The sequence below is a fragment of the Sturnus vulgaris genome, chromosome 5 (assembly GCF_052056855.1).
Source record: "Sturnus vulgaris isolate bStuVul1 chromosome 5, bStuVul1.hap1, whole genome shotgun sequence".
In the NCBI taxonomy this organism is placed as follows: Eukaryota; Metazoa; Chordata; class Aves; order Passeriformes; family Sturnidae; genus Sturnus; species Sturnus vulgaris.
Window position 1 is genome coordinate 32484054 of NC_142247.1, and position 25467 is coordinate 32509520.

At 44.4% G+C, this 25467-nt stretch overlaps 1 protein-coding gene across 2 annotated transcripts in view; it reads left to right on the forward strand.

The window, feature by feature from the left end:
* The window catches only part of SYN3 (synapsin III), a 183621-nt gene that overhangs the window by 13514 nt on the left and 144640 nt on the right, over positions 1–25467 (forward strand). For both annotated transcript variants that reach the window (XM_088165370.1, XM_014876966.2), the window contains 2 exons: positions 5550–6049; positions 17955–18012. In XM_088165370.1, the coding sequence (XP_088021496.1) occupies positions 5733–6049; positions 17955–18012 (375 nt within the window). In that variant the 5' untranslated portion in view covers positions 5550–5732. The remainder of the gene's footprint in view (positions 1–5549; positions 6050–17954; positions 18013–25467) is intronic.

Below are 25467 nucleotides of genomic sequence, written 5' to 3' on the forward strand. Positions count from 1 at the left end.
CAGTGGAATTTGTGCTGTAGTTTTACATGCTCTGGAAAATTTAAACCAGTGTCTACATTAGAGCTGTATTCTATCGCTGGTGTTTGGGAAAGCTCTCTGTGAACTGAAAAGCAGAATGGAAACTCTGCTTCCCTCTGTTCTTTGGGCTGGCATACAGTCTTTCCAACTCTTATGCTTTTTGTATGTGCTGCATGTTACAAAACGTGGAGTATTTGGTGGGGTATCCTTTTCCTTTCATTTTTCTAACACATATTGCTGTAATTACCTGATTTACAGAATTTCAGCTGTTGTTGAAAAATACCAAGAAATGTTTAAACATTCCTCCTGAACCAAGGACTGTGGCAAATGAAATAAAAATCCAACAAAAATTCTAATTAATTTCAGAACAATTTGTTTTATTGTGCTTTCAGTTCTTCCCAAGCAATTCCAAGTTATGCCAAGCTTGGGAATGCTGAAACCATTCAGGGTGAATCACTGAGAGCTTGACAATAATAAATAATCTCTTGCTTTCCTCTTTTTGAAATATACTAGAAATGTTGAAAATACAGTTTTAAAAAATATACCGTATGTGGAAAGGCATCCAGCTGGATTTTGAGTTTCCTAACTCATCTGTCCCTCCACAGAAGTCGACTCCCATGTTATGTCAGTATGCCTGAAGGCAGAAAGGGATCCATGGGAATGTGTTAAAACTTGAGTGTATGCTGAAGATGATCTGCAAAATGGATATGAGGGGTGTAAATCAATGGTTGTTGCCAGGTGAGGAGCACCCCCTCACCTTTCCTCCCAGCTGGGGCAGAAGGAAGTGTGCAGTCCTTACGGTGAGGTGGGGGATAATCCCTCCGCATTGTTTTTCCATCCTGCTGCCCCCAGCACTGCTGTGCCAAGAGCAGCAATCAGACACAGGCTGGTGTGGTTGTGTCAGTTCATTACCTGGCAGCGTGAGAGAACAAGCTCAGGGGAAATCTAAGCATGGGCAGCAGTTATCAGCCAGCTGAGCTGGGTTCCCTCTGGACACTCCTGCACATCAGAAAATAACCCAACAAGAGGTTTAAGTGAACATTTTGTTCTTGTTTTCTAACACATGTCAACAGGTTTTCTGAGATAGCTTGTGTCTCCATGGAGTATATCCTTGAGAGAAAGCAGGTAGGTGCTTGGCTGCTGTCAGTGTGCTGAGTGAGTAGATTGCATATCCTCCCTTGCTCTTCCAAAAATACCAGCCAGGAAGTTTAACTGCATGTTAGTAGGGGGCTGACAGTGCCAGCCTCTTGGCTGTTGTTTTCAAGGTCAGCTCTGATTGACCTTCTTCTTGCCTCATGTAGTTGCTCACATTGTTCCCTTTTGATTCTCTGACGGTGCTCACATTGTTGGGATTTCTCTGTGTTCCTGCATTGGCTGCTGGTTAAATCTATTCCTGCCTGCTCCTCCTCCTCCTCCTCTCCCCATCTCTCTTGCCTGCCCTCTTTCCTCCTCCTCCTGTGCCTTGGTTATTATTTCCCCACCCTGAAGCACAGTCCAGATCCCCAGCCTGCAGCTCTGTGGCCCAGATGCTGTTTCCCCAGCTAGCTTTCAGGAGCAGCTGTTTCACTCAGCAGCAGCAGACTCCTGCTTGGTGAGAAGCAGCTGCTTGTCTTGCAGCTTGAGGAACTGCACAGGAGCTGTTGCTCAGTCTGGAAGCAGCCCATGGGCTGTATTTCCAGCTGTGCAGGGAGCTCCCTTCCTGCAGGCAAGCTTGTGCTGGCACAGCATTAAGTAGGTGATGTGTGTCTGTGTGAGCCATAGGAGGATTGGTGTACACAGGGAACGTACGACTCGATGGTGTAGAGCCAACAGCTCTCCTGCCTGTGGCTCTGGACTAACAAAAAGCCACTCAGCAGATCTGTCTTGCTTCTGATGCAGGTGTAGGCTCCTGCACTTTTTAAAATTGCAGCCCAGCTCACTTACCAGGGTAAGACTTGTATGTGCACTGGGTAGATGCTGTGCTGCATGAGAGCTGCAGAGCCAGATTTGGCCTGACAGGCTGAGCCCTCAGGAAGTCCACAGGGAATTTCAAGCAGTAGGAAAATGAGGTCCTAACCTACTCAGTCCGTGCCTATATGAAAACGCCTACTTCTGAAAGTTAAATAACAGTAAGTGTGAGTGATACAAAAGCAGACTTTGAGGTTTTCCAATAATCAAAGCAGTGTAAAATGCTGGCAGAAAACCTTCTGGCAGTTTACACTGCCCCCATTGCAGAGAAGATCTCTGTGGTGGCACTAATGGCAATTGACAAATCGATACAGTGAAGCCACCAATAACTTTATTTAAAAAAATATATAATCTATATTAATTACATTATCCAGATCATTAGAAAAATGTATGTAATGAGAGGAAGACACTCTGAGATGCCCAAAGTTAAGATTCCTGACAGGAACACCAGAATGGAGCCAGGCATTGCTCCCTGCTGCAGTCGTGTCATCCTGTTTGATTTTAACCTCTGTGTGCTTTACCAGAGGGCAGTTTCCCTGTGACATCAGTGCTTAGGTTTCCTCTCCTTCCTCCCCAGGCCAACAGCATGCAGTCCAGTCTTTGCAGATAATGGAGGCTGTGCCAACCAGCAGAGGGAAAGGCCAGACTAAGAACAACATCCCAAACTCTCTAGGCAAGAGAATTTTGCCAGCTCCCAGCATCTCTTGGGCAACATCTCCCACTGTGGAACCCCTGGTGGAAAAAAATGACAGGTCACTGCAAATGTTCTTGTTTAAAAGGGTCCAGGAGGAGAGTGGTCATGGCTTTGCACTAAGTATGATGAATTGTTTAGTGCAAGCACTGGGCACAATTTGGGATACCCCATTGCAGAGGAAAGCTGTCATGGAATACTCTGAACCTACCCAGACTTGGGACACCCTAGGTCATGAGCCTCCATGCTGTTCTTCCCTCACTGCAGGGCCCAGCAGAGACATTTGCCTTTGCTGATGCTTTGCCAGTTACCCATGTTGATTTGGAGAGTGCAAATCTTTCAGGGGAGGAAGCAGCTATGCAAACACCTGGCAGTGGGGAAGAAGCACCTTCACAAAAATGGAAGTCCTTATGGACCCTGTCTCAAGGATACTGGCGTGTGACAAGAGCCTTGTCCAGCCTGTATGGCTGGGGGCAGGTTCCCTCCCGTGGCTGAGAGCTGCCACAGCAGGAACCAGCAGCTCTGTGGTGTTGTGCAAGTCTTGCAAAGAGCAGGTATCTTATGCTGCAGGTGCTTCTCCCAAGACCAGGATGCAATTTATGCCCCACGTCCTGCCAGTTCACACCGAGGCCCTAGAAAAGGGCATGCCTAATAGCTGTGCACAGAAATGGGATACTCATTTGGACCCCTTCTGACAGTAGACAAATCTCTGGGATGCTCCTCTTTAACCAGGACTGCACCTACTCCTGAATGGATTGTCACTGAAGGGAGGGGATTTTTCTTATTTGTGTTATGCAAGGAGAAAACACGGGTTCCTGAGTGGAGGACAGCACAGCACATTTTTACCCAGTGTTTGGTACATAAATCCCCCAAAGCCTTTGTTGGCTGTACCACCCAGGCCATCCTGGACAGGTAACAGTGGATGGCTCTGTGCTGGCACTCTGTGCTGGCACTCACCATTCCTGCACTAGGACAAATGCTGTGTGGGTGTATGCATGAGGTGAGCAACTAGCTCACAATTCGTGGGTGCTCCCCATTACCTGCTTTTTGGAACCATTGCTGCAGAGTCAGCCAGTGCTACTGAAGTGCTCCCTGGTGTGTGTCCACTGATGTTGTGCAGTCCCCGGGTGCACCAGGACCCGGCGGGTAGTCAGCACAATACCCTGAGATACATTATCGACTGTGAATGTGGCAGGAAGTCATTAAAGATTTCCTGAGCCATTCCCTGGGAAAAGATCACCTCCAGGCTCCAGCAAAGGCAGAGGACTTGCACTGCCAGGGCTTAGAAATCAAAAGAAAAATTACTCTCATAAGCCACTGTCAGCAGCTCCCGCAGGGAGCCCTCTGCTCCGGATGGATCCTACGCCCGTGGGGTCTGAGTGGCGACAGATGACGAGATTTGGGGACATGCCAAGGGGCTCTTTGTAGCTTGCTTACTTCCAGGTAGGCTCATCTGAGCCTCTCTAAGGGTTTGGGGCTATGAGAGGTACGGACATGGACACGTCTGAGTCCTCTGTCTGTAAAGTTTTGTAAATCCCTGTAGGTGAAAATAAATGAGAGCTTATTTTAAGACAGCTGGTTGCTCCACCCACAGCTCTCACAGGAGGGAGATTCACAATTAGTTCTCTTGGACAACTGGGAAAAGACAATTTTCTGCCATCAGGAGGCAGAGTTTGGACAAGAGGATGAGTAATTAAGGGAGACCATAGCAGGTGAAGGCAAGCAGCTCCAGTACTTATAAGGGGTCATTCAAAGAGATTTGAAGGGGATTAGGCATAATTTAAACAATTCTACCACATATGCCTGAGACTCATCTCACTTGATGTATATGGGATAACTCTCATTTTTGTTGCTGCTAATATGTATGTCTTGAAAAACCTTTTTATTTTACCAGTAATAATTTTCTTTTGTTTTTCCCCTAAACCTCACCAACCAAGACTCAAAGGTTGTCTTAGCAGATAAAAATTTCTTGAGAAATTACTGTGGAAGTCTGTCTTCTGGGATGTGCCCAGAGGTGAATTTTTTTAAACTGTGAGATTATTTAATTGCTGAAATACTTAGTATTCTGAGTAAAAACAAAGCCATCATATGATCAAGGGAGAAGAGCCAAATACTTATATTTCACTATGTTTGTTTTCTTACTTGAAGAGATGAGCAGAATAAATTCTCATTAAAACAAAACAAACAAAAACCCAAACAAACCAAAAATACCAAGAGAGGAAAAAACTATGTGGAAATTAGACAGCTAAGTTTCTAGTTTTGAGTACCTGCAAAATTCCTACAAGTGAATTTCTAAAATCAGAAAGCCTGCTAGTGTCTACCAAGCAACCACCAGCGAGCACCTGGCTCAGTCTGAGTGCAGAGAGGAAGAGGGGCAAAAAAGAGTAATTTCTGTCACTGAACTTGATAAAGTGTGTATGGGTACCTTTCTGCTATTTGTTGTTTACATCCCATTTGAATTTCAGACATTTGTTCCTTGCATTCAGAACCTTGCTCACAAGCTTACCAAAGATGATACAACTTCATATCCATTTGGATTATTTGCTGGTTATTCTGTAATTTTTAACACACAAGACACCTTAAATAAGATGCTTCTCTTCTTAAAATTAATATTTATCAGAGTAATTCCTTCTTTCTCTACAGTGATAGATTTGTTAGCCCCTAAGCTGGTGCAGGCTGGTCTGTACTGACCAGAAAACATTCGGGGATAAGAATGGTGACACATATTTTGTCTTAAACGTTTGACTGTAGCAGTATGGAATACTGCATAGCAACTAGCAGTCCCTTCTTCTCGTGTTGATTAAGGTACCTGTCTAAGAGACCAAAAGGGGGTTACTTATCTCTGTCTCACAGTATGCATCTCATGTATATGTCTTTGATTCTCTTCCCACAGGAGAGAAAGAAAATATAGCTGACAAAATTAAGCGTATACCTCCAGCACGATTTCAAGGGGTAAAGCCTGTGTGCCTGGACTTTAAGGAGGTGCCCACACAGACATAGAGACATCCTGCAGGACTGGTAACAGCACTGATCACCCTTGCTCTTGCTGAGGAAGTTTCCCCACAAGGCTGCAGCAATGAATTTCCTCCGGCGGCGTCTCTCAGACAGCAGTTTTGTGGCAAATCTGCCCAATGGCTACATGATGGACTTGCAGCGCCCCGACAGCTCCACCAGCTCCCCGGTTTCTCCTGCCACGGAGAGAAAGCACCTGCAGCCCCCCCAGCCCTCGCACTCCTCCTCTGCTGGCAGCAGCATCTTCAGCTCCATCTCCAGCGCCATGAAGCAAACCACGCAAGCGGCCGCGGGACTCATGGACCACTCGGCCGGCCCCGCGCCCCCCGTGGCACCGAAACCCAAAATCCTGCTGGTGATCGATGATGCCCACACCGACTGGTAAGTCATCCCTGATCCCCCGCTGGGTTCAGCTCCACATTCTCGGGGATCTGGGAATCATGGATAATCTGCAGGGCGTGCACAGATGCTTTCACATGTGGGTCACCGGCTCTGGCCCCAGGTTGGTATCCGTTCAGACAACTTGTGTGAATGGCAGAGTGGGATTTTTCAAAACTTTCTTGGTAAAAAATGTTCATTTGGTATTCGTTTACCAACTTCTTCATAGCCTTATTATATGAACACACACAGAGCCTTCTTGGCTTAGCAGGCATACCCAAGCTGTCATATCTACAAATGATCCTAAGAGGTCACAGCTGAAGGTGTGTTAATGATGTGGCTCAGGACCTTAATCCACTGTGCTGACTCTAAAAATTAAAAGTGACTCAATCTCTCCAGCCCTCAATCTCTCTTGAGCTTTTCTCTGTATGCAAATTTATACATAAATTATGAAAAGATAACCAAACTTTGTACTACCTGTCAAGGGTCCTTCACCTGCTAAGCATAGCAAAAACTGCTGGCAAAAGCATCTCAGGCTCAGCTGAGCCTCAAATTTGTCTTGTTCATGCAGGTCTCTTTGCAAACAAAAGTTTGGAAGTTTGTTTCCTATGATATTGGGTAGCAGAGTACACGTTCCAAAATGTTCCCAATTGAAGTCTTCTGAAATGTTAGAGAAATTACTGCCTTTTGTATGCTCCTTTTCAAAGTCAGCTGGTTTAGAAAGCTTTAGGCAGCCTGTCTGAGAGTCTTACCTGGGGGGAAAATCCAGCAAATGTGTTGAGAAGATGCTCTTGGTTCATCTGCCAGCTTGTAGCAAGACAAAGGAAGGAAAGAGTAGCCCAGGTAAGGGGGCAGTATTGAAGACTTCAAAATGAAAGTTGGGTAATTGGGTCTTAGTCAAGGGAGATTATTTTGTTTTTCTGTTCATCCCACACCACTCTTCAGTACAGTTGTCACCTTTAGTCTTCTCTGTTTAACTAGAAGAGGGGGGACAAGGTGAGACCTACCTTTTTAAGTGTATCTTCACAAATCAAAAGCTTAAATCTTACCTAAAAAGAGACCATAACTGAGTACAACTAGGTCAGACATCTTCAGCCAGCTTGAAAAAAGAGAGGGAAAACAGTGGGATTTTTCTCAAAGGAAGAACTTCTTAAGTGAGTGGGAAAGTCCCTGCTAGGGTTGTCACCGTGGATGTTTCTCTGACGTGGTGTCTTTGATCACAGTAGCAGCCCCTCAATGCCAACTCCATCAGACAGCAACACGAGTCTGGCTCAACCTGACCTGATCTTTCTCTCTTGGTTGCACCAGGAGTCTCCTGCAGGCTGATGCTCATTAACCTCTGTCTCTGCGAAGTGTTTTTGCAGTTCCTTGGAGACGCTGCCAGGTGGCAGTCCCTTAACACAGCATCCTCTATCTGGGAATGGGAGTGCCTTTGATGCACAGCTCCAGCATCTGGGGCTTAGCTGGCATTGTGTAGTCCAAACACTGTAATCAGAGAGGAAAGCCCTAGTTCAAAGGCCAAGCTAGTTTTCCCTTGAGATTAATGGTGCTGGAAGTAGTCAGGGCAGGGCAAAAGACAAGCCGGGGTTGGACCTTGCTGCAGTGTTTTCATGTTTTAAAATACACACACTTCATTTGAATCCCTGCCTTTATATCTCCCAGCTGCTGCTCTGTCATGCAGGCTTTGTGGTCTGTGAGCTGAGCTTGCTGAGGGAGCAGCAGCTGGGATATATAAAAAGGAAGTATACCTTCCTTTAAGCAAGGCTACCCATGCTGTCCTCACTCCTCCACTCCTATAAGCACTCCTCCCACCCTGCTGTCTTGGCTATCCCTCTGCTCTCCATAACTTAGCAGTTTCTAGGAATGATGGGATAACCCTTTCATTTATCCCAGCTCTCTGACTCAACCCACAAGTTTGCTGGTGTCAAATGCTGCTTGCAAAGGCTCCCTGCCTTTACTTTCTCTAAGGCTGTGAGGACACTGAACAAAATTAGTGTATGAATTCATGATCATACCCTGATGTATGCATGACATGAAAACCAAGTAAAGAGCATTACTAACCCTTGCTTGCCATGGCTCTTTCTAGCAGGGACGGAAATACATGTCTGGAAACTTCCCCAGCTTGAAGGCTGGTCCTTTCTGAGAGAGCATGGCAATGCAACCATTCCAGTGGGCCACGAGTGCTTCCTCCTGGTTGATTTTTCTGTCTCCAGGAAACTCAGTGAGCCCTTGAGAGCAGCACAGAAGAGCAGTGGCTCCATGGCTCCATGGATGTTTATTTTTGGTAAGGTACTTCTGAGCAATGCCAGTCACCTTGTTGGTCTCAGCCAGGGTGTTATGTGAGCTCAGGCTGAGCAGCCTTAGGAAGCAGTGCTTGCCTTGTGAGAGCCCAGCTGACAAAGCTGATTATCCAGGGATTCTGACTACCCACTCTGCATCATGTACAGAAACAGTTCCAGACTCTGGAAGGTGAACAACAGCACATTGTTATTTCTGTGCTGGTGATTCTGGGTTTGGAAGGAGCATCCTGTTTGTAATGCATTTCACCTCTGCCTGCTCTGGTCTTTCTACTTGTGAAACCTTTGGTTTTCAAGAAACTCTTTCCTTCTCCTTTTGAAACGGCTAACTAAAAAAATCCCCAAGAAATAACTACTGATGTGCTGTCCTTATTTCAAGGGTGAGGGGCTTCCAAAGTGTCTCCTGCTTCAGAGCAAGTTACACAGGCTTTTCAACAAGGATCAGCTTGTTCATGGACAGGAAGGGTGAGAGACAGTGGAATCTGCCATTTGGTTTCTCTTCTCTAAAAGAAAACACTTTCTCAGAATTGGAGACCGTAGCAATATTGCCAAGCCAGACATTAATTTATCATCACTGTTTATATTACAGCAAAGGGCTGCAGTTGTGGGTTAGGATGAGGTGTTGCACAAGTGCTTGACGAAATGCTTTAACAACTCAAATAGGCAAGTGCATGCTGAATGCACTTTAAAGTGACAAATGACAATCCTTTCTATTTTTGAGGAGCTGCCATGTCGCTGATGGCACAGTACAGCACTCAATTTCTCTCAGAGGTCTGAAGGAAAGAAAGAGTATCCATGAGAATCCATGTCCTGTCTTCCACCATAAAATCCTTGCCGTTCTTGACATGCAATATGCTCTGGTTTATTCCAGAGGCAAAGTACTATAAAAACAATGTGAGTCCCACAGAATATGATCAGCTGCTTTCTGCATTAGCAGCAGTAAAAGAAAGGTACATTCTATTAAGAACAAGGGAACTCACCCAGATTTCTCTTAAAGTGGCAACATTTTGACAAATTTTCCATTCCCCTCAAAGACACAGCTCTGGACATTGCAAGGAAGCACGCAGTGAATTGCCATGTGCAGGATGTGCACAAGAGGAAAATCCTCCCTACACAGCTCCCCTGTGCTCTTGGCTTTGACAGGCAGCCCTCAGAGGCACACACAGCAGTGAATGTACCTGTGCATCAACACTCCAGGGAAAAGCTTGGCTTCTCTTCTGTCATTATTGGCACATTTCTCAGCTGGGGAGCCTCCACCTGGAGAATGAGGCTCCTTCTGGCGGGCTGGGAGTATCTGTGCCTTGGGAGACTTCCAAAAACGCATCCACAACTCACCTACAGCAGCTGCCAGAGAAAATGGAGCTCAGACACGAATACATGTGCATGAGTTAAACACACAGACAGCAAAAGGGAGCAGGACCATGAGGAAGGGGGACAGCAGAACTCCAGGTGGTGGCACATGGGCCAGCTCCAGCAGCCTGACCTCAGCCAGGAGGGGAGCATCCCACCTCTGGCAACCTCCTTGCCCACCATGCTATTAAGTAAAATTATGCTCTAGCTGGATTGAATTTCTCAGCAGATCAAACAGGATTTTGCACTGTGAATTATTAACCCCCATCCTCTGTGAAAGTGCTCAGCTTTCCAGCCTAATGCCTCGTGTTTAAACTGCTTATGGGGGAAGTGATCAAGCACAGCTAAGGCTCCTATTAGCCACACATGCTAAAAGCATTGCTTTCTGGACCAGACACCATAACAAAGTTGTTCTTTTTGCATTTGCTGGATATCTAAGTTACATTTGTGAAACAGCTCATGTGGCTTTTCAAAGCCATTGCTCTGTTTTGTCCACATTTCAGGCTGTTTCCAGAGCTCACAGTGCTATGTTTGCTGCTTTGCCCAAAATACATGTGTCCTGTGTACAGCAGCTGCACACATGAGTATTGTAAAATGCTTCACAAAAAAATAAGTCACAGAGGATATTTTAGGAGACATAGAATTGTATTGTTTTCTCTCCCCTTTAATTTGCAGCCAAATCTGCCTGAACATACTGTCTCCAAAATTTTTAAGATCAAGGAAGAGAGAAAGTGTGATTAATACTGAATGAAATCCTCTTAAAACATTTGAAATGGTTCTTTGTATTACAGTAATGTCATGATTCAGGTCCAATTATAGATTGATTTGACAGGATTAGTATTCTATACTGGTCAAAGGAAATTATCAACTTCTTTTAAAAAGAAAATTATTTTTACTTCTGAAACATGAACATTTTGAGCCCTAAATATGTCATTTGCCTAAAAATTTGATTGTGAAACAATAAAAGTCTAATACTGAATTTTATTAACATGGGAGTTCCTAAATCCTGGGTTTTTTTCAAGAAATTCCTTTAAAAAATATTCAATGAGTGTCATGAGTCATTCCATGCTTTCAGCAGGCTGAAGATGATATACTAAGGCTCCCATTAAGAGGAATATTTCTGTACCTAACTCATTTAAAAGTAATGACTTTTGGAGTTTAAGTTTGAACTTAGGAATTTGCCGGTAAAATTGCAAACTTTTGTCTATATTTCATGATAAGGATGCCTTAGATCATCTAACATGGTGGTCACTGACAATACATTATTATGAGCAAATTTTTTTTTTGCACAGTGGCGAGCTTTCAGGGTTTCACAAATTCTATGCTACAATGCAGCAATAATTCGAATAAACTTACACATAAAATTCATGTTTTCACAAGACTGGTTAAAATGCCCTTGAATTTTCATCATTTAGCTTTGTCTACCCAGGACCAAATATTTTTGTTCCTACAGTTCTTGCCAAATTCCGCTTTTTGAGAAGAAGTGGAAAGCAGAAAGTGGAGGCAAGTTTGTGTTAAATTAGCATGTGTGTTTATGCACATGTGCACACCTGGAAGCAGCATGGGGAGTTTCTGTACTCCCTAGCATACAGACATAGGGGTGAAAAGGAGGCAAGGCTGTTGAAAGTTTTCAAGAAATTGCATTTATCACATCACTTTCCGATCTGTTTTAGGTATAGCACCGTCATGTCTGTCTGTATTTTTGTCCTGAATATGTAAGTATCTTGGGATCTAGTCCCCCTAAATGAAAGGTGATACAGAAATGTAAAGGATTAGTATCATTACAAAAATGGACACAAGGAATATGGAAAACATTCCCCACCAAGTTATAACTATGCTAATGCAAGTCAAATCTGGGTCCTTAATTACTTTACCAGAGCTCGTATAAATGCATAGAATTTAACCTCACAATGTCCTGCCTAGTCCTGTATATATCAAAAAACCCAACAATCCCAACCCTCAGATACATTTCTCAAGGTTTGTGAGCCAGATTTCTTGTGCCTGAAACTCCACAGCCCTACCCCAGGGTTGGTCCAAGTTAGGCAGTTCCATTGCTCCTCAAATTCAAGGAGAACTGAAGTAGGCTGGAAAAAATATTGCAAAATCCTCAAAAAAATGATACCCCTTGCAAACAGCTCCAGGCCATATTATTTAGATTTAGCAACATGGAAATGTTCCAGTAATGCACTATTTCGATAACGCACAAAATCAAATTGCTGCCTCATGTTGTACTTAATGCAGAACCCCACCTCCACCCCCGACCCTCCTACCCCCAGCTCTCTGTGGGCAGGAGGAATGTGACCACAGCACAGCCTGGGTGGGGGACCAGACCTACAGCAAAGTGTCCTTCCTATTCTGACAGCTTGGAGAAGCACAAAAAGCTGTGCCCAAAAGCAATAGTGCTGCACTAACTAGTGCTTCTTCTCTTGGTGGGGGGATGGCTTTGATTACCCCTGTTTGATGAGCAGGAGGTGGCACAGGAAGATGGTGGGAGGCCACTATTGTGTGGGACTCCACAATTCCTTGAATAGAACGAGTGGCATGAATGGTTGTGTCTGTGGTCATTAAAGTGCTGGTGGCTTGCCAAGCCAGGTCTCCCCAGAAAACAGGCCTTCAGAAAGGGAGGTCTCACAAAAGAAGATTTTAAAAACCCTTCTCCTTTGCTGCCCCAAAACTTCCCTTTCCAACTGCATTCAAGCCAAGAAAATCCTCCCAGCCCTGTAGGATGGTACATCAGATCTCATCAAGGACCTCACCCGGAGGACTTCCTTTATCCAAAAACCCCTAACTCATACGGCCATCAGAGCCCAGCACAGCCCCTTCCAGTGAGGCATTCCTTCCCTTGGTGTGATCCCATAACTGATAATGTTTCAGGGGTGGTTTCACAGTGACCAGAGTGGGCTGGGGTTTGCGGTTCTTCCCGAAGGCAACAGAAGAAGTCTGTTCCCACAGCCCGGCCGAGGACACTGAGGACACACCTGCAGCACTGAGGAGCTGGCTCTCCTTTTGGTGGCCACAGCAAGTCAGGGGGTGACAGCACCAAGAGCAAGGTGATCTTACCCCAGGGAGGAACAGGGCTAGTCACAGCACTGCTGTGTCCCAGGGATAGAGCTGAAACTTCTTTGGAGCTCCTGGCAAAGTATCAGTGTATTTAGGGTTACCTTTTGACCCACCACAAACCTGAGATTTACTCACTGGTCCTTCCCTGCCAGTATATACAATGTCAATACCTTTTCTTTCTTTCTGCACTTGCCACTGGTCCATTTAATTTTTAATTCAAACCTTGTTTTCTGAGGTGTCAAACCACACATTCATCACTCTTATTCACCATTCTGATACCCCCACCCCTTCCCCCAAGGTACTCTTGCAGAATAAGTGTTAGTTACCAACCAGTCCATCTCACAGCTGATCACTGCACAAAGATCTCTGGGCCAAGTAGATGTGGGCAAAAGCTTCAGCAATTTGCAGACCTCAGCATTTTTATGAAGTGATTTTTCTCATTCCTATGCTCTGGGCAGTCAGGAGTTGAGCATCTCAAAATTCCTTACTATGTACGGATGAGAATTTCTCAAGTGGGGAAAAGTGGTGCAGCGGGTGAGAACTGGCTCCTAAAAGGAAAACCTTCCTTATTTTCACTCTTGGAAAAAAAAAGGGCACAAATGCATCTCTCCTCCCCCTTGCCCTCCCTGCTGCCCTTATAGCATGTAGGGGCTGGAGGGGGGGGGGGGGGGGTCGGGGCATTCCAGCAGCTGCTGGCCAGTATCCTGGAAACTGCCTCCTTTTTCCCAGTCCCAGCCCCTTTTATGAAGGAGACAATGAGGACATACAGTGAGTGCCTTGTGCATCACTTGGGCCCCCAGGCCCTTTGACTCAGGGATTTTATACAGTGGCTCACCACCTCCCCATCCTCCCCGAGGTGCCCCCACACCCAAACCAGGGGGCTTCAGCCTCGCCTTTTCCTGGATTAGCCAGAAAGAAATTACATGCCTTATTTTCCCAAGGGCTCGAGAGAAATATGTGTAATGTGATACCAGGGAAATAATTCAGATGATTCTAGAATTTGCCCATGGATGCCTTTTGGTTTGTTTACCCAAGCCTCTTCTTACCATTTCTCTCCTTCTTTCTTCCACCCACTCCCTTGCCCACCTCTCCCCAAGAGTCCCATGCATTTCTCTCTTCATCGTGTTTTTCTCTGGCCCCTCCACAGCATAGGGAAGGCTGCTTCCTGCTCCAGATAAGAAGTGGTTTCCATGAAAAGTTTGGTTTGGCTTTCTTTGCTTCTTGTGTCTTGATCCAGAGGCACAAGCCCAGTCAGAGGATTTGGAGGACTTTGGCATTACAATATCCTAGTGTCCTCCTTTGCATGCTCTCAGTGAGGAGAGCCCATTTTTGGGCTGAAGGTACAAGCCAGCTCTTTGTAGCTCAAGGCCTCTGTTGAACAGTGATGCAGGTGTGAGTCAGGGTTCACTCACATCACAGGGAATTTGGGTTCAGGCTTATTAATTCATCTGAAGAATGGCTTCCCAGTTTCCAAGACAGCATTCCAATATTTGCTGTATCAGTTCCACTGAGGCCTCTCCTAGGAAGATCTGAAAATCTATGAATTAGCCCGAGGTAGGTAAATGGGAGGTGAATTTATCATTTATTATTCCTTGCTGCTGTTAAAGGTACACTCCATATCTGACTCCATATAATGCAAATTGCTGCACATGCTTCCTCCAACCATGGTAATTGAGGCAGACTGGGGCTGGTTTACAGAATATCTCCACAAAATAAACTTCTATCCTTTCCAGATTACTTCATAAGAGGCGGCATTGGGTTTCTTATGCCCCTGTAATCATGTCAGAGCTGAGACAGAAAGCAAAAGTTATGTTTGTCTGATATCTTTCCACCCAGAAAATACATCCTTTTCCAGAGCATGCAGCTTCTTACTCAGAAAGAGAGAAGGGTTCAAGGCAAGCTACTTCCCTGCAAGCCAGGGCAGACCTTTGGCTGTTTATCACGGTGCTTCCTCCCTCCCAGTCCGTGGGGCCACATTTAAATGGATTGCCTAGCTCTACAAATCCCACCCAGGAACTGCTCTTGAGCGTGGCCCTGCAGTTTTCTTCAGTCAAAACATGTTTTCGTGCTAATTCACTGAGATCACAGCAACCGCACCAGCCCATCCACACCCTGCCTAGCCAAATTACAGCTCTGTGTTCTGCTGAGCTGAACATCTGACATGCTTTAAAATAAAGGGGTGGCCAGCCAGGCAGTGGTCAGTGCTGCAGACTGCCTGGGAGAGGCAGTGGGTCTGTGTGGCAAGTGGCTTGTCCAGTGTCCCAAGCTGGGGACCTTGAGCCCTCCTGGGGCCGTGAGCTGCTCCTCTCATCACTGGAAGCTGCTGTGTTGAAGGTGAGTGGGGACACTTCCGAGGTTCCCAGAAAATTTTTGGACTGGTCTTCTGGGCACAGCTCCTCTGCTGCACTACAAGCTGCCTAGATAACTCTGCAGCAGTCAGGTCCTAGACAGAGGTCTGGGAGAGACTTGCTCAGGTGGTTTTGGGGCAGAGAGCATCCACAAATGTCTTGTACAGCCATGAGACTTCCAGAAACATCCATCTCTCTTTCTCATGCATCCCCACCACAGCAGCATGGTCCTTCTTTCCTGTCTCATGTCCACTGTAAAGACTACAAGCCATTTCAGACATTGTGCAGAACTGACCACAAGGGCCTCACTTTTGCAAGACATATGATGCTTCCACAACATCAGCAATGATTCCAGCTTGCTTAAAAATTGAGGGGCTCCAGGAGGATGCTAAGGACATTTTTCATTTCAGTGTGATAGCCTCTACTGCCCGGGGGCTCCAAAACTCCAGGTAGAAATTGAAAGCATCACTCCATCCATTTCAGAGATGTTTTAGTAAGAAATGTTTTATTCTTACCCTGGGCTGTGTCAAAATGATGGGGGACCAAAATATTTGGCTGCAAATTGCTTAGCACCTGTAGCCTTTAGGGACACTCAGAGCAGATTAAGCTTCCTGGGGGCTGTCTTAGAAAGAAACTGATATATTATGCCTTTAAAGGAAAGTTCTAGGGACATGGGATGAGACAACCTGTGTGGAAAGTGGGATAGAACAGAGAGGTCACGCTGTCTAAGCTGAGGTCCCTTGCACTATTCAAACAACTCCTAACACTGGATGCACCCTCTGTGTGACCATCCATAAGCCCAGCCAGGACTGCAGAGAGGATAAGGATGATTTTGTAACTGCATGGAGGCTAATTTCCTGGACCAGGCAGTGGAAGCCTCTTTGCTGCCTCTGTACCAGGCTGAGGACTGTGGTAATTGCACTTCATTACAAGCTGAAGCAAAGCATCACCAAGGAGTTTGCAAGCAGCTGGTCAACAAAGAAGAGAGGCCATGGAGGGAGGAAGTGTGTTTCATAAATGTGGGTAAGGAATATTTATTATGAGCATGCTGGGAATATAAACAAACTTGTACCAGGGAATAGTGTGCCTCAAATTTCAGACCAGTTCCTGTGAGCCCTCTGACAGCTTATTGCACTTTTTAAGAAGTCACTGGTTCCAGCAATCTCCCTGATGTTTAGGAGCGAGGAATGTTGCCAGACCCTCTTGAGCCATGCCTCCAGAAATTTAATGGAATTATTAAGTGCATTTAGAGTTCCTGTTTATTGTTAGAGGCGTGATGTCTTAGCTTGTCTGCTGAGTTGGTTTTTTCATGCAATGCTCACAAATTCAAAAAAAGAAGGAAAAATGGCCAGAGATCTGCTTTTTTATACTAAACAGGGGTTGTTTGAGTCACCTGGTCTTGGTTACACCTGGCTGCTACACAGTCCCTCACCTATGCAGAAGTCTTATTTGCACCACACTGATGGATGGGCTGTCTGGGAAGGGAAGTGTGATACAGCATTCAGATGTCCTTATTAGAATTAAGCAGAAAGCTTTTGACATATTTAATGTATTTTCTATTATAATGAAAATTTTTTACTTCATTTTGAGCCAGAATGACAAAACAACTTTTTCAGCCTTTTCATTTACACGTCACATTTCTGGGGGAGGGGAGCATTCAGCTATAAACCAGTGTGTTTCAGCCATGGGGAAAATTGCCTTCCTACTGTCTCTCCTTTTTTATTGGAACAAATAGACACATAGTAAAAATGTGAGCCAGCTTTTTTTTTTCCTTATACTATAAAATAGGGAGCAAAGCCGGCTTCCCCTCATTTTCCTTTGCTTCTTTATGCTGTCCTGCCTTTGCCAATTGGAAACAGAACTCAGAGTTACTTTGTCTCTGGAAACAGCTCTTGCAGGACTAAACTGTTTTCAATGCTTTCCAAACTGAAGAGCCCTTTGGAGCCTACATGGCCTTCTGAAAGTTTATAAGGGATGAGGACTGACAAAATAAATTAATATTTTCTTCTGTCAAGTTTGTTTGGTGAGAGGGAGAACTGGGGAGAAATATTCACAGGGAAGTTTATACTGGCAATTTCCCCACTGACCAATCAATATAAAGGGCATTATATACAAATACGAATACAAAAAGCTAAAATTGCCTGTCCTTTCCCTCTGTTTTCTTCTCCAGCACTACTGTCAGCCTTCCCCTCACATGAGCAACCTACTACAAGTGCCTTGTTGTCTGCATAGTGTGAGGAGATAGTAACAGAGGTGGTGGAAGGTGTATGTTCTTCTCACAGCAGTGTTCATCCCCAGAGCAAACACAGATTCTCAGCTCTGGAGAGATCCTTCATCAGTGACGCTGTAGAGATGCAGATACAGTTTCCCAAATTCAATAGCCAAAAAACAGAAGTGGAAAGCAGCTCTGGAGTGAGAGAGCATGAGAACAGGCTTCACAAGTACTTCAGCTGGGATGATAAAGCTCCTTGCTCAACATCAGAAGAAGTTCCTGATGCTGTGCCATATGCTGCTCTCCTTTTACAGAATAAAGATTGAGTATTAAATGAGATATAGCAAAGAATCACTGATTAGAGTTCTTCTCTGGAAAAGATTAGGAGAACATTTGGTTTTCAGTTTGAAAATTAAATGAAAAAGTAACAAGCCTTGAAGGAACTTTCCAATGTGGTTTTCATCTGCCTTGGCAGGTTTCTCCTGGAGAACAGAAAGCTAAAAGAAGATAGGAATTAGAAAAACATGCTGTGACCCCGATAGAAATTCTTCAGCAAAAAGGGAAATGCAGAAGCAAACCAGTATGTAATGAAAGCCAAAAATCTTATTTAACCATGTTTGTCTCTCTTGTTTCTTCTGCAGGGCCAAATATTTCCAGGGGAAGAAGGTGAATGGAGAATTTGATATCCGAGTGGAACAGGTCAGTGACAAGTGAATTTCTCTCTCAGGAATGTGTGTGGACACAGCTAGGGAGATGTAATCTGTCCCAGGAACAGTCATGAGGTTCATAGCCTGTTTTTAATGTGCTGGGCACTGGACACATTCTGTTTCCCTGTTAGCCTTGGCACCAGACATTCATTTCAGCTGAAGCCTCTTCGTGTTGGGGTCTGTCCCCTGCTCTGTGTGCTGGTGCAGTGTCCGTCAAAAAAAAGTCCCATATTGACTGAGACTGGGTGCTGTTGCCAAAAGAGAAATTATTATTATTAATAATCATCTTCTTCAGGCACCCAACTTGAAAGCAGACATAAGAAGAGAGAGATGTAGAGATAAGATGGTGATCCTGAGGGAATCATATGCTTCTTTTATATTCATTAGGACTGTAAAAGTGTTTGGGTGGATAAAGAAAGCTGCTGAATGTTGTTTGAATGACCTGATATTTTCTGTTTTTATAAGGCTGTTGATTCTGCATTGTGTGCATGTACAGATTATTAATGTAGTGGGTTTTAAGACTTTCTCAGGACCCATTGCCCTTGAAAAGGTGTTTCTTCTCTTTTCAAAGGAGTCTTGTCCTATTGTCTATGACTGTTCATGAGCACACATGGTCTGATCAAACTGTGTCTGGGACAGATTTTTCTTTTTTTTGATATCATACACATGTCAGTCTGGGTGTTATTAGCAAGAATAATTATTCATGGCATTTCTTTATCAAAGTCTTTATTTTGTTGGCTGCCTTAGCAATTATCCTAAAAGAGAATAGGAAAAATTAAAAAATTTAAAAATCTACTACTCACTTAGAAGCATGAAAAAAAATGGTTTCGGTTTTTCCTCCAAGCCTCTGATCCAACCCTCTCCATCACTCAAAGCAGGTTCAGCTTCAAAGGCTGACCTGGTACTCTTCAAAACAGCCTGTTAATTCTTTCCTAAACCTGCAGTCTCTGCTTTTCCTCTCATAATCCTTCTCCTCAAATGTTATTGCACTTGAGGTCCTTATAAAGTAGCTGCCTTCAAATGGTTGGTGAGTGCAGAAGGTCAGAAGTGGACTCTGATCCCTGCTGGGGGATCAAGCTGTGACCCTTGTCATAAGGTAGCTGCTCACATTTCCCCACTGAGTCTGGTAGGGAGGCTTTCCCAGTTCACCTCTTGAAATCCTTCACGTAGGCTGAACACCTGTGTTCTAGATGAGGCAACAGATTGCTGCAAGCAAAGACCATAATGCAATTTCACTGGTGAGCACCATGGCCAGGCCCCTGCAGCTTTCATTAAATGCCCACACAATGACTGCAGCATTGCCCAAGGGAATGAAGCCCCCAGTGGGTAGGAGAGTTGAGGAATGGAAAACAAGGATCCCGGCTGTTTCCACTTTTCCCCTCCCTGCCACTCACGTGAGGCAGCCCAGCCTCCATTTAGTGGGCAGGGAGCTGCTCTTGGCTCCTCCAGACCTCAGAAGGAGAAGGGATGATGACTTTTCCCATCTGGATCACTGTCTCTCCAAGGAAACACAGAAGCTGCATTGTCAAGGGCAGTCTTTGAATCTGACCCCAGGCCTCTCATGTGTATTGTTAAGGTCAAGAGAGAAGCACTGCTTCCTTCAGACTCTGGCTTCTTATTTTGTCCATCCATCCTTGCTCAGTATTTCTTGATATTTAATTTTCATTCATTGCTCCTACCCTATTTATTTGGAGCATTTCTAGCTTCTTCACCTCATCCTCAAGCAGTCCAGAAGCCTAAACTGTTGTGGGAGCAGATCCCCTGAAGCTGAATGCTGACCTTTTCTACCTGAAAAATTAAAATTCTTCCACAATTTTCTTATGAAAGAGGGGGAAAAAAAGGGAGTAACTATGTTCATCAGCATGGTCCACATCTTTCTCTGTGAGTTCCCATCTTACCGGTCTTCAGTCCTATAACTCTCCCCTGAATGGCACAGACTATGCCACGGTGCACAAGCCTTAACAGCCAGGCTGTTCAGTTCTGAATAAACTCTCCATCAGAGAGTTTGACTCTTAGGCACCTCTTGAACCATTTGGTCTGCTCAGTAAGTTCATTTAGTTTTTCATTTTTCCATTTGATCCTGTTTCAGATAACCACACGTTATTAACTCAGCCAGAAATACAGTTTGCCTTAGGAAACTTTTTTTATATTTTATAGGAGAAAAACCACTTTTGATCTGAAAAGCTAAATAACAAAGAAGTTTGAATGGCAGAAAGCATGAAAGGAAATATCCAAATGTTAAATTCTCTTGAAAAACCACACTGGGAAAAAGCCATTGCCTTATTTTTACTGACCATGCTAACTCTTTTGCCATTCTTCCAGGATGTTCAGTAGTTGGTTTGAACTTTTTCTCCTCCTCTTTCATTTCCATATCTGTTACATCTTAATTCTTTCTAAGCATGCCAGTTTAGCGATCTGAGGGGGAAGTAGAACAGGATAGTAGGTGATATTTTTTTGAAAGTCGCTATATCATTTGTTTGTAAAGGAGCAGGAGTGCTGAAAGCAGCAGTGTCTCTCCCTGTCTCAGCAGCGGGAAGTCAGCTATCTAATCTGGTTGTACACCCCTGCCAGCTCTCCAGGCTGTCCCCCTCTCCTCTGAGGAATGCAGGAAATATGTGACCATGCTGTCCCGCTCTGTCTGTCCCCACACCCAGCTCTGGCTCACTTCAGCTGAATTTGAGAAACAGGCAGAAGTTTCAAGATATGAAATTTCTGCACCAGGTGAATCCAGTTCATATTAGACACTGGGTAATGCACAGGAGAGAGACTGTTCAATGCCATCCTGCTGCTCAGGGAGCTGCTTCTGCAAGCCTCAGCTTGTATGAAAATAAGTTTTATGGACTCTCAAATAAGGTTTTCTGGTTCTTTCGCACTGAGTTGATTGCATGACCTTGATAGCAGCCCCAGGCCCTAGTTCTTCATACCAATTATCCCCAGGAAAAGACAGGAGTTACTGTGGGCATCACCTGGTGCCAGTGGATGAGAGTAGAGCTGGCAGGGACACTGTGATGTGTACACCACTCTCCTGTCATTCATTAAAACGAATGTGAAGCCTGACTTTGTTTCCACCTTTGTTTCTTCTCTTCTGATCTTCAGTGTAACACTGAAACCATAATTATGATGTGCTTTAAAGGCTGCAGGATTTATTATTTTCCACCATTTAGTGAAAGCAGGCATGCAGTGCCATTGCCTTCTTCCTGCTGGCTGCAGGGAGAGAGGTGAAAGGCTTTGGTGGTGTAAAGCCAGTCCACCCTCCTGAGTCATGGCCCTTTTTCTCTGGAGGCAGTTTGGATTACATTTTGCTTATCTGGGTATTTTTCCACTTCTGTAGCAACAATAGTTATTCATGAGACTGATTGAAACCCTGATCCAAAAGTTAAAATCTATTTGACCTATTCTGATTAAAACCCTGATGGTTTAAGTTTTACTCAGTGTGAGTAAATCTCTAAGCTTTAAGAGAACAGCTGAATCTAAAAATACTATCTCTATTTTTTGCTAAAAATAAGCTGCTTAGATTTTGATCCATGTTGTTGCTTTTACTTCCTTGGTGATTTCTAGCTTTCAGAACTGCAGTGTATGCATCTCTAGTTCTTTTGTCTAGAAATACAAATACTAAAAAAAGTTCTTTTAGAAATGAAAAGCATAAGTTTGAATAAATGGCTCCAAGGCTAAGCTGAACTTAAAGAAGAATCTTAAAGTGCCAGGGGAGTGGACCACATTGCTTTTAGTCTCTCACAAAAACAATTTTGCTTTTATCTCCTCAGTTCTTCATTGGCCAGAGGACAGGAGGCGTTAGGAGCCACTGAGGAATGTGTGTGTATATATATATATATATATACATACAGTATATTGAGGAAGAGGAGGAATTATACCATAGGCCTTATGCTTTGTCAGATGTTTTCCTTCATTAGAGAGAAACTAATTCAGCACCTCCTTCCCCACCATCTCTGTCCAGTCCCAGAGGAAAGTAAGCCTTGTGTGCTCTAAGGATTTCTGGGGTTTTCCATTTGGATTATGACACACCTTGTGTGGGGCCTCCTTGGGCATTAGACATGTCCCACGTCCCAGGGGAATGCCTCGTGGCCATACATCCCCAGCACACCCACAGAGAAGCAGAAGAGGGCAAGAGAGATGGGGCTGAGTCGTGGACAGCCACAGAGCCATCAGACAGACGTGACCCTGAGGGTGGGGCACATGAGGGGCACACTTGACACCTGTCTGGAGGAGTGATGGCTACAAAGCAGGAGATGTGCAGAGCAGGATCACTGGGATGGCCATGGAGATTTAGCTTGTGAGAGGAGACTGCAAGAGTTGAGTTTGTTCCTCCTGCCATAGAAGAGGATAAAGGAGACATGAGTGCTTTCAGAAAATACCTTGGTGCAAGTAAGGGTTTCATGACACGGTACCAAGTGTGCCCTATGGCTCTGATGGGCTTTTCCAGTCCTGTCCCTTTCATGGAACAATGAGAGACACAGCAGGCAAGAGCAAGCAGCGCCTCTTAGAGAGAGTCTCCCACCTTCATGATACCTGTCCTGCAGATATTTCCCAAAGGAATTTTAGTATGTACAGAGACATCTTTCCTGGCATTGGCTAACTGATGGTGGAGTGGAGTGAAAGGTGTGAAAGAGCAGTCATGAAGCCAAAAGATCCATCTACATTTTTATTCCTGTTGTTTGTCCACCCGTCTCCTTCCCACCATTTCCTGCTGTGACGAGGTGGGTCCGTCTGTCCGTCTGACACACATTTTTCTTGCACAGCTCATTCACTTGTTCCCACTGTTCAGTTTATTTTCAGGGAATGATTATTCAGTGAACTCCTATGTACATGCTTCTGGAAAAGTCTTGTGGTATAGATTATGACTCCATTGGCAGCCTTGTCAGGAAAAAAGTTGTACTTGGCAGTCACAGAAAATAATTGTAATACAAATCATGAATTCCAGCTCCATTGTACTTCCCGCCCTAAAGAGGTATTTTCATGTGTGGTGTAAAATGGTCCTTTCAAAAGGTAGAATCTGACAGGTCTGTGTGTGATGAAAGGAAAACTAGCTCTTGTCAAACAATGGTATAATTTTTATTCATTATATGTTTAGGGTTTGGGTTTTTCTCCAACTGAATGCCAGAAAGCAGTTCAAGAACAGTAACAGAATTCTCATAGTTTGCCACATGCATTCAGAAACCACGAATAAAGGGGCCTGAAGAACTAGCAAGAATTACTCTAAAATCATTATTTTCTTAAATTAATACTATTTCTTTTTAATTTTCATTGGCTTTTGGAAGTTTAAAGAGTTCATGGTTTTGAGCCATTTCCTGGGATCAAAATAGTTAGAAATGTGCTTTTTCTAAACCTCAAATTTTCAGGCAGCCACATAATTTCTGAAATGAAAGCTCAAGAGACAATTCTGAATGCCATCAGAGCTGATGCACCAAAAGGTGTTCACACAGGTGAAGGCATGTGGGCCTTCAGCACCAGCATTGTCTCTAGCCTAGGAGAATGCATGCTAGCTTCAGGACTTGTGAAGAACACTCTGGAAGCTGCTCCTGGAGCACAAAGCAGTATTCACATCACAGATGGATTCTCTTCATTCTTTTCTCCCAGAGAACAATCCTGGTACTGGGGGCAGGTGGGGAGCAGGGTGCCTGCCCAAGGAAAAATATCCCAGGAAGAGACACGGGAACCAGAATGTGTAATCTCTAATTCTGCATGCATGCATTGCCTCAACCCTCATCCCATAGACATCCAAACTCTCTGCCCACCTTTCTGCCTGTGCAGGATTTAGGGATTGCTTGCTTTCCCCTTGAGATGCTTTGAATGGTTGTAGTGAAATGTGCTGCTTTAGGAATGCAGCCTCCTGTGGGCCTTTCCTTGTACATATTGGAAGATTCACCCAAAAATAAGGCATAAAATCCACAGAGGAATGTATGAGATTTGATTATACAGTAGCAATTCCTCATCCCAAGTGCCTAAGCCATGGCATGGACCAGGCTAGTCAGTAGCCTAGACAAAGCAGTGTCAGGATTACAGTGGATCTCATCCAGAATATGAGTTAAAAAATAGTCACACTACTGCATGTGTGACAAATCCATACTCAAGCATATGGTTGGTAGTATTACAAATGGAGAAAGTTGTGGACCTGCCAGAGAGAATCCCTGTGACAGCAGCAACTCTGATCAATTCACTGAAAAACGTAATCTACAAGAAAATCTTACGAGAATGGGACTAGTTTTGTCTAGAAAAAAAAGAGGAAAAAAAAAAAAGAAGGAAGAGCAAGTCTTTGAGAAATAAGTCTTTGGGTTCTGCAGAGAGAAGTAATGGACACAAAAAAATTGCTGTCTTAAAAGGTAAAGGCAGAGATTTAGACTGGGCTTTGGGAAAATTTTCCATTGTTGTTAAGGCTGCCTGAGGAGGTTCCTCACCTATGGAAGACTGAAAAAGGTAATGTAGTATCTACACACAATGGCAGAGGCAGAGCTTAGGAAAGAGAGAAAGACTGTGTGATGTCTTGAAGTCCTTCCAACACAACTTTCTCTTGTCCTATGAAAAATGCTTAAAATACACCTTGAACACATGCTTCCCTTAAATCACTAAGAGGCATAGCTACTAAGCCAGGCATTTCTACTATTCTACTAATGACAAAATCTTCCTTGTTTTAATATCAGGAAACTCTAAAATATCAGACACTCTAAAATAGCTCACCAAAAAGATCTCCAGCACACAGAGGACACTGATGGAAACTGAGAGTACCTTAAGGTTTAGTCCAAACGATTTGGAGAGTCTTCTGATTCTTAACACCTGAAGGAGGCATTTTTGACAAAACTATGATCAAAGTAGCTGTGGGCATCATCTCATAGCTGAGCCTCACAGAGGTATGAAATATTTCCCCTCCCACAGTCTCATTACATTATTCTTCAAGACAGATTGTGTCGCGTTTGTCACACGCGGTTTGCTCCTGCCCTGAATGTTTTTGCAGCCACTGGCACTGCTGCAAAGCCAGCATAAAACACCATCAGGCTAATGCAATGCCTTCTTCTGTTCCATGATTCCTAATGCAAATGACTCTGCAAGGCCACGGGGAGCTAAGCTCTCCTGTTTTATGCATAGTTACCTGTCACTCTATCTGCATGGGCTGCTTTCAAAGACCTCTTTGTCTGCAAGGTAAACTCAGGCTGGAGATGATCTCAGAGCTGAAATCCCAGCCAAGGGAAGTCATCGGGCTACAAAACCCACAAAGTTAAAAATACAGGGAGCACTGGAAAATCAACAGGAAACAATTTCTGCTGACTGAAGGTTTTAGCCTTCTTCCAAACGCCTGCCAGCAGCAGCCCATTGGATGGAACAAAGCAGCTACATGAAAGCAGCAGCATTCCTTAACTTTGTCTATTAAAGCAGAAGTGAATGCCAGGCAAAGGTCAGGATTGTCCCTCAGCTCTGATTGTAGATCTGGACGTTT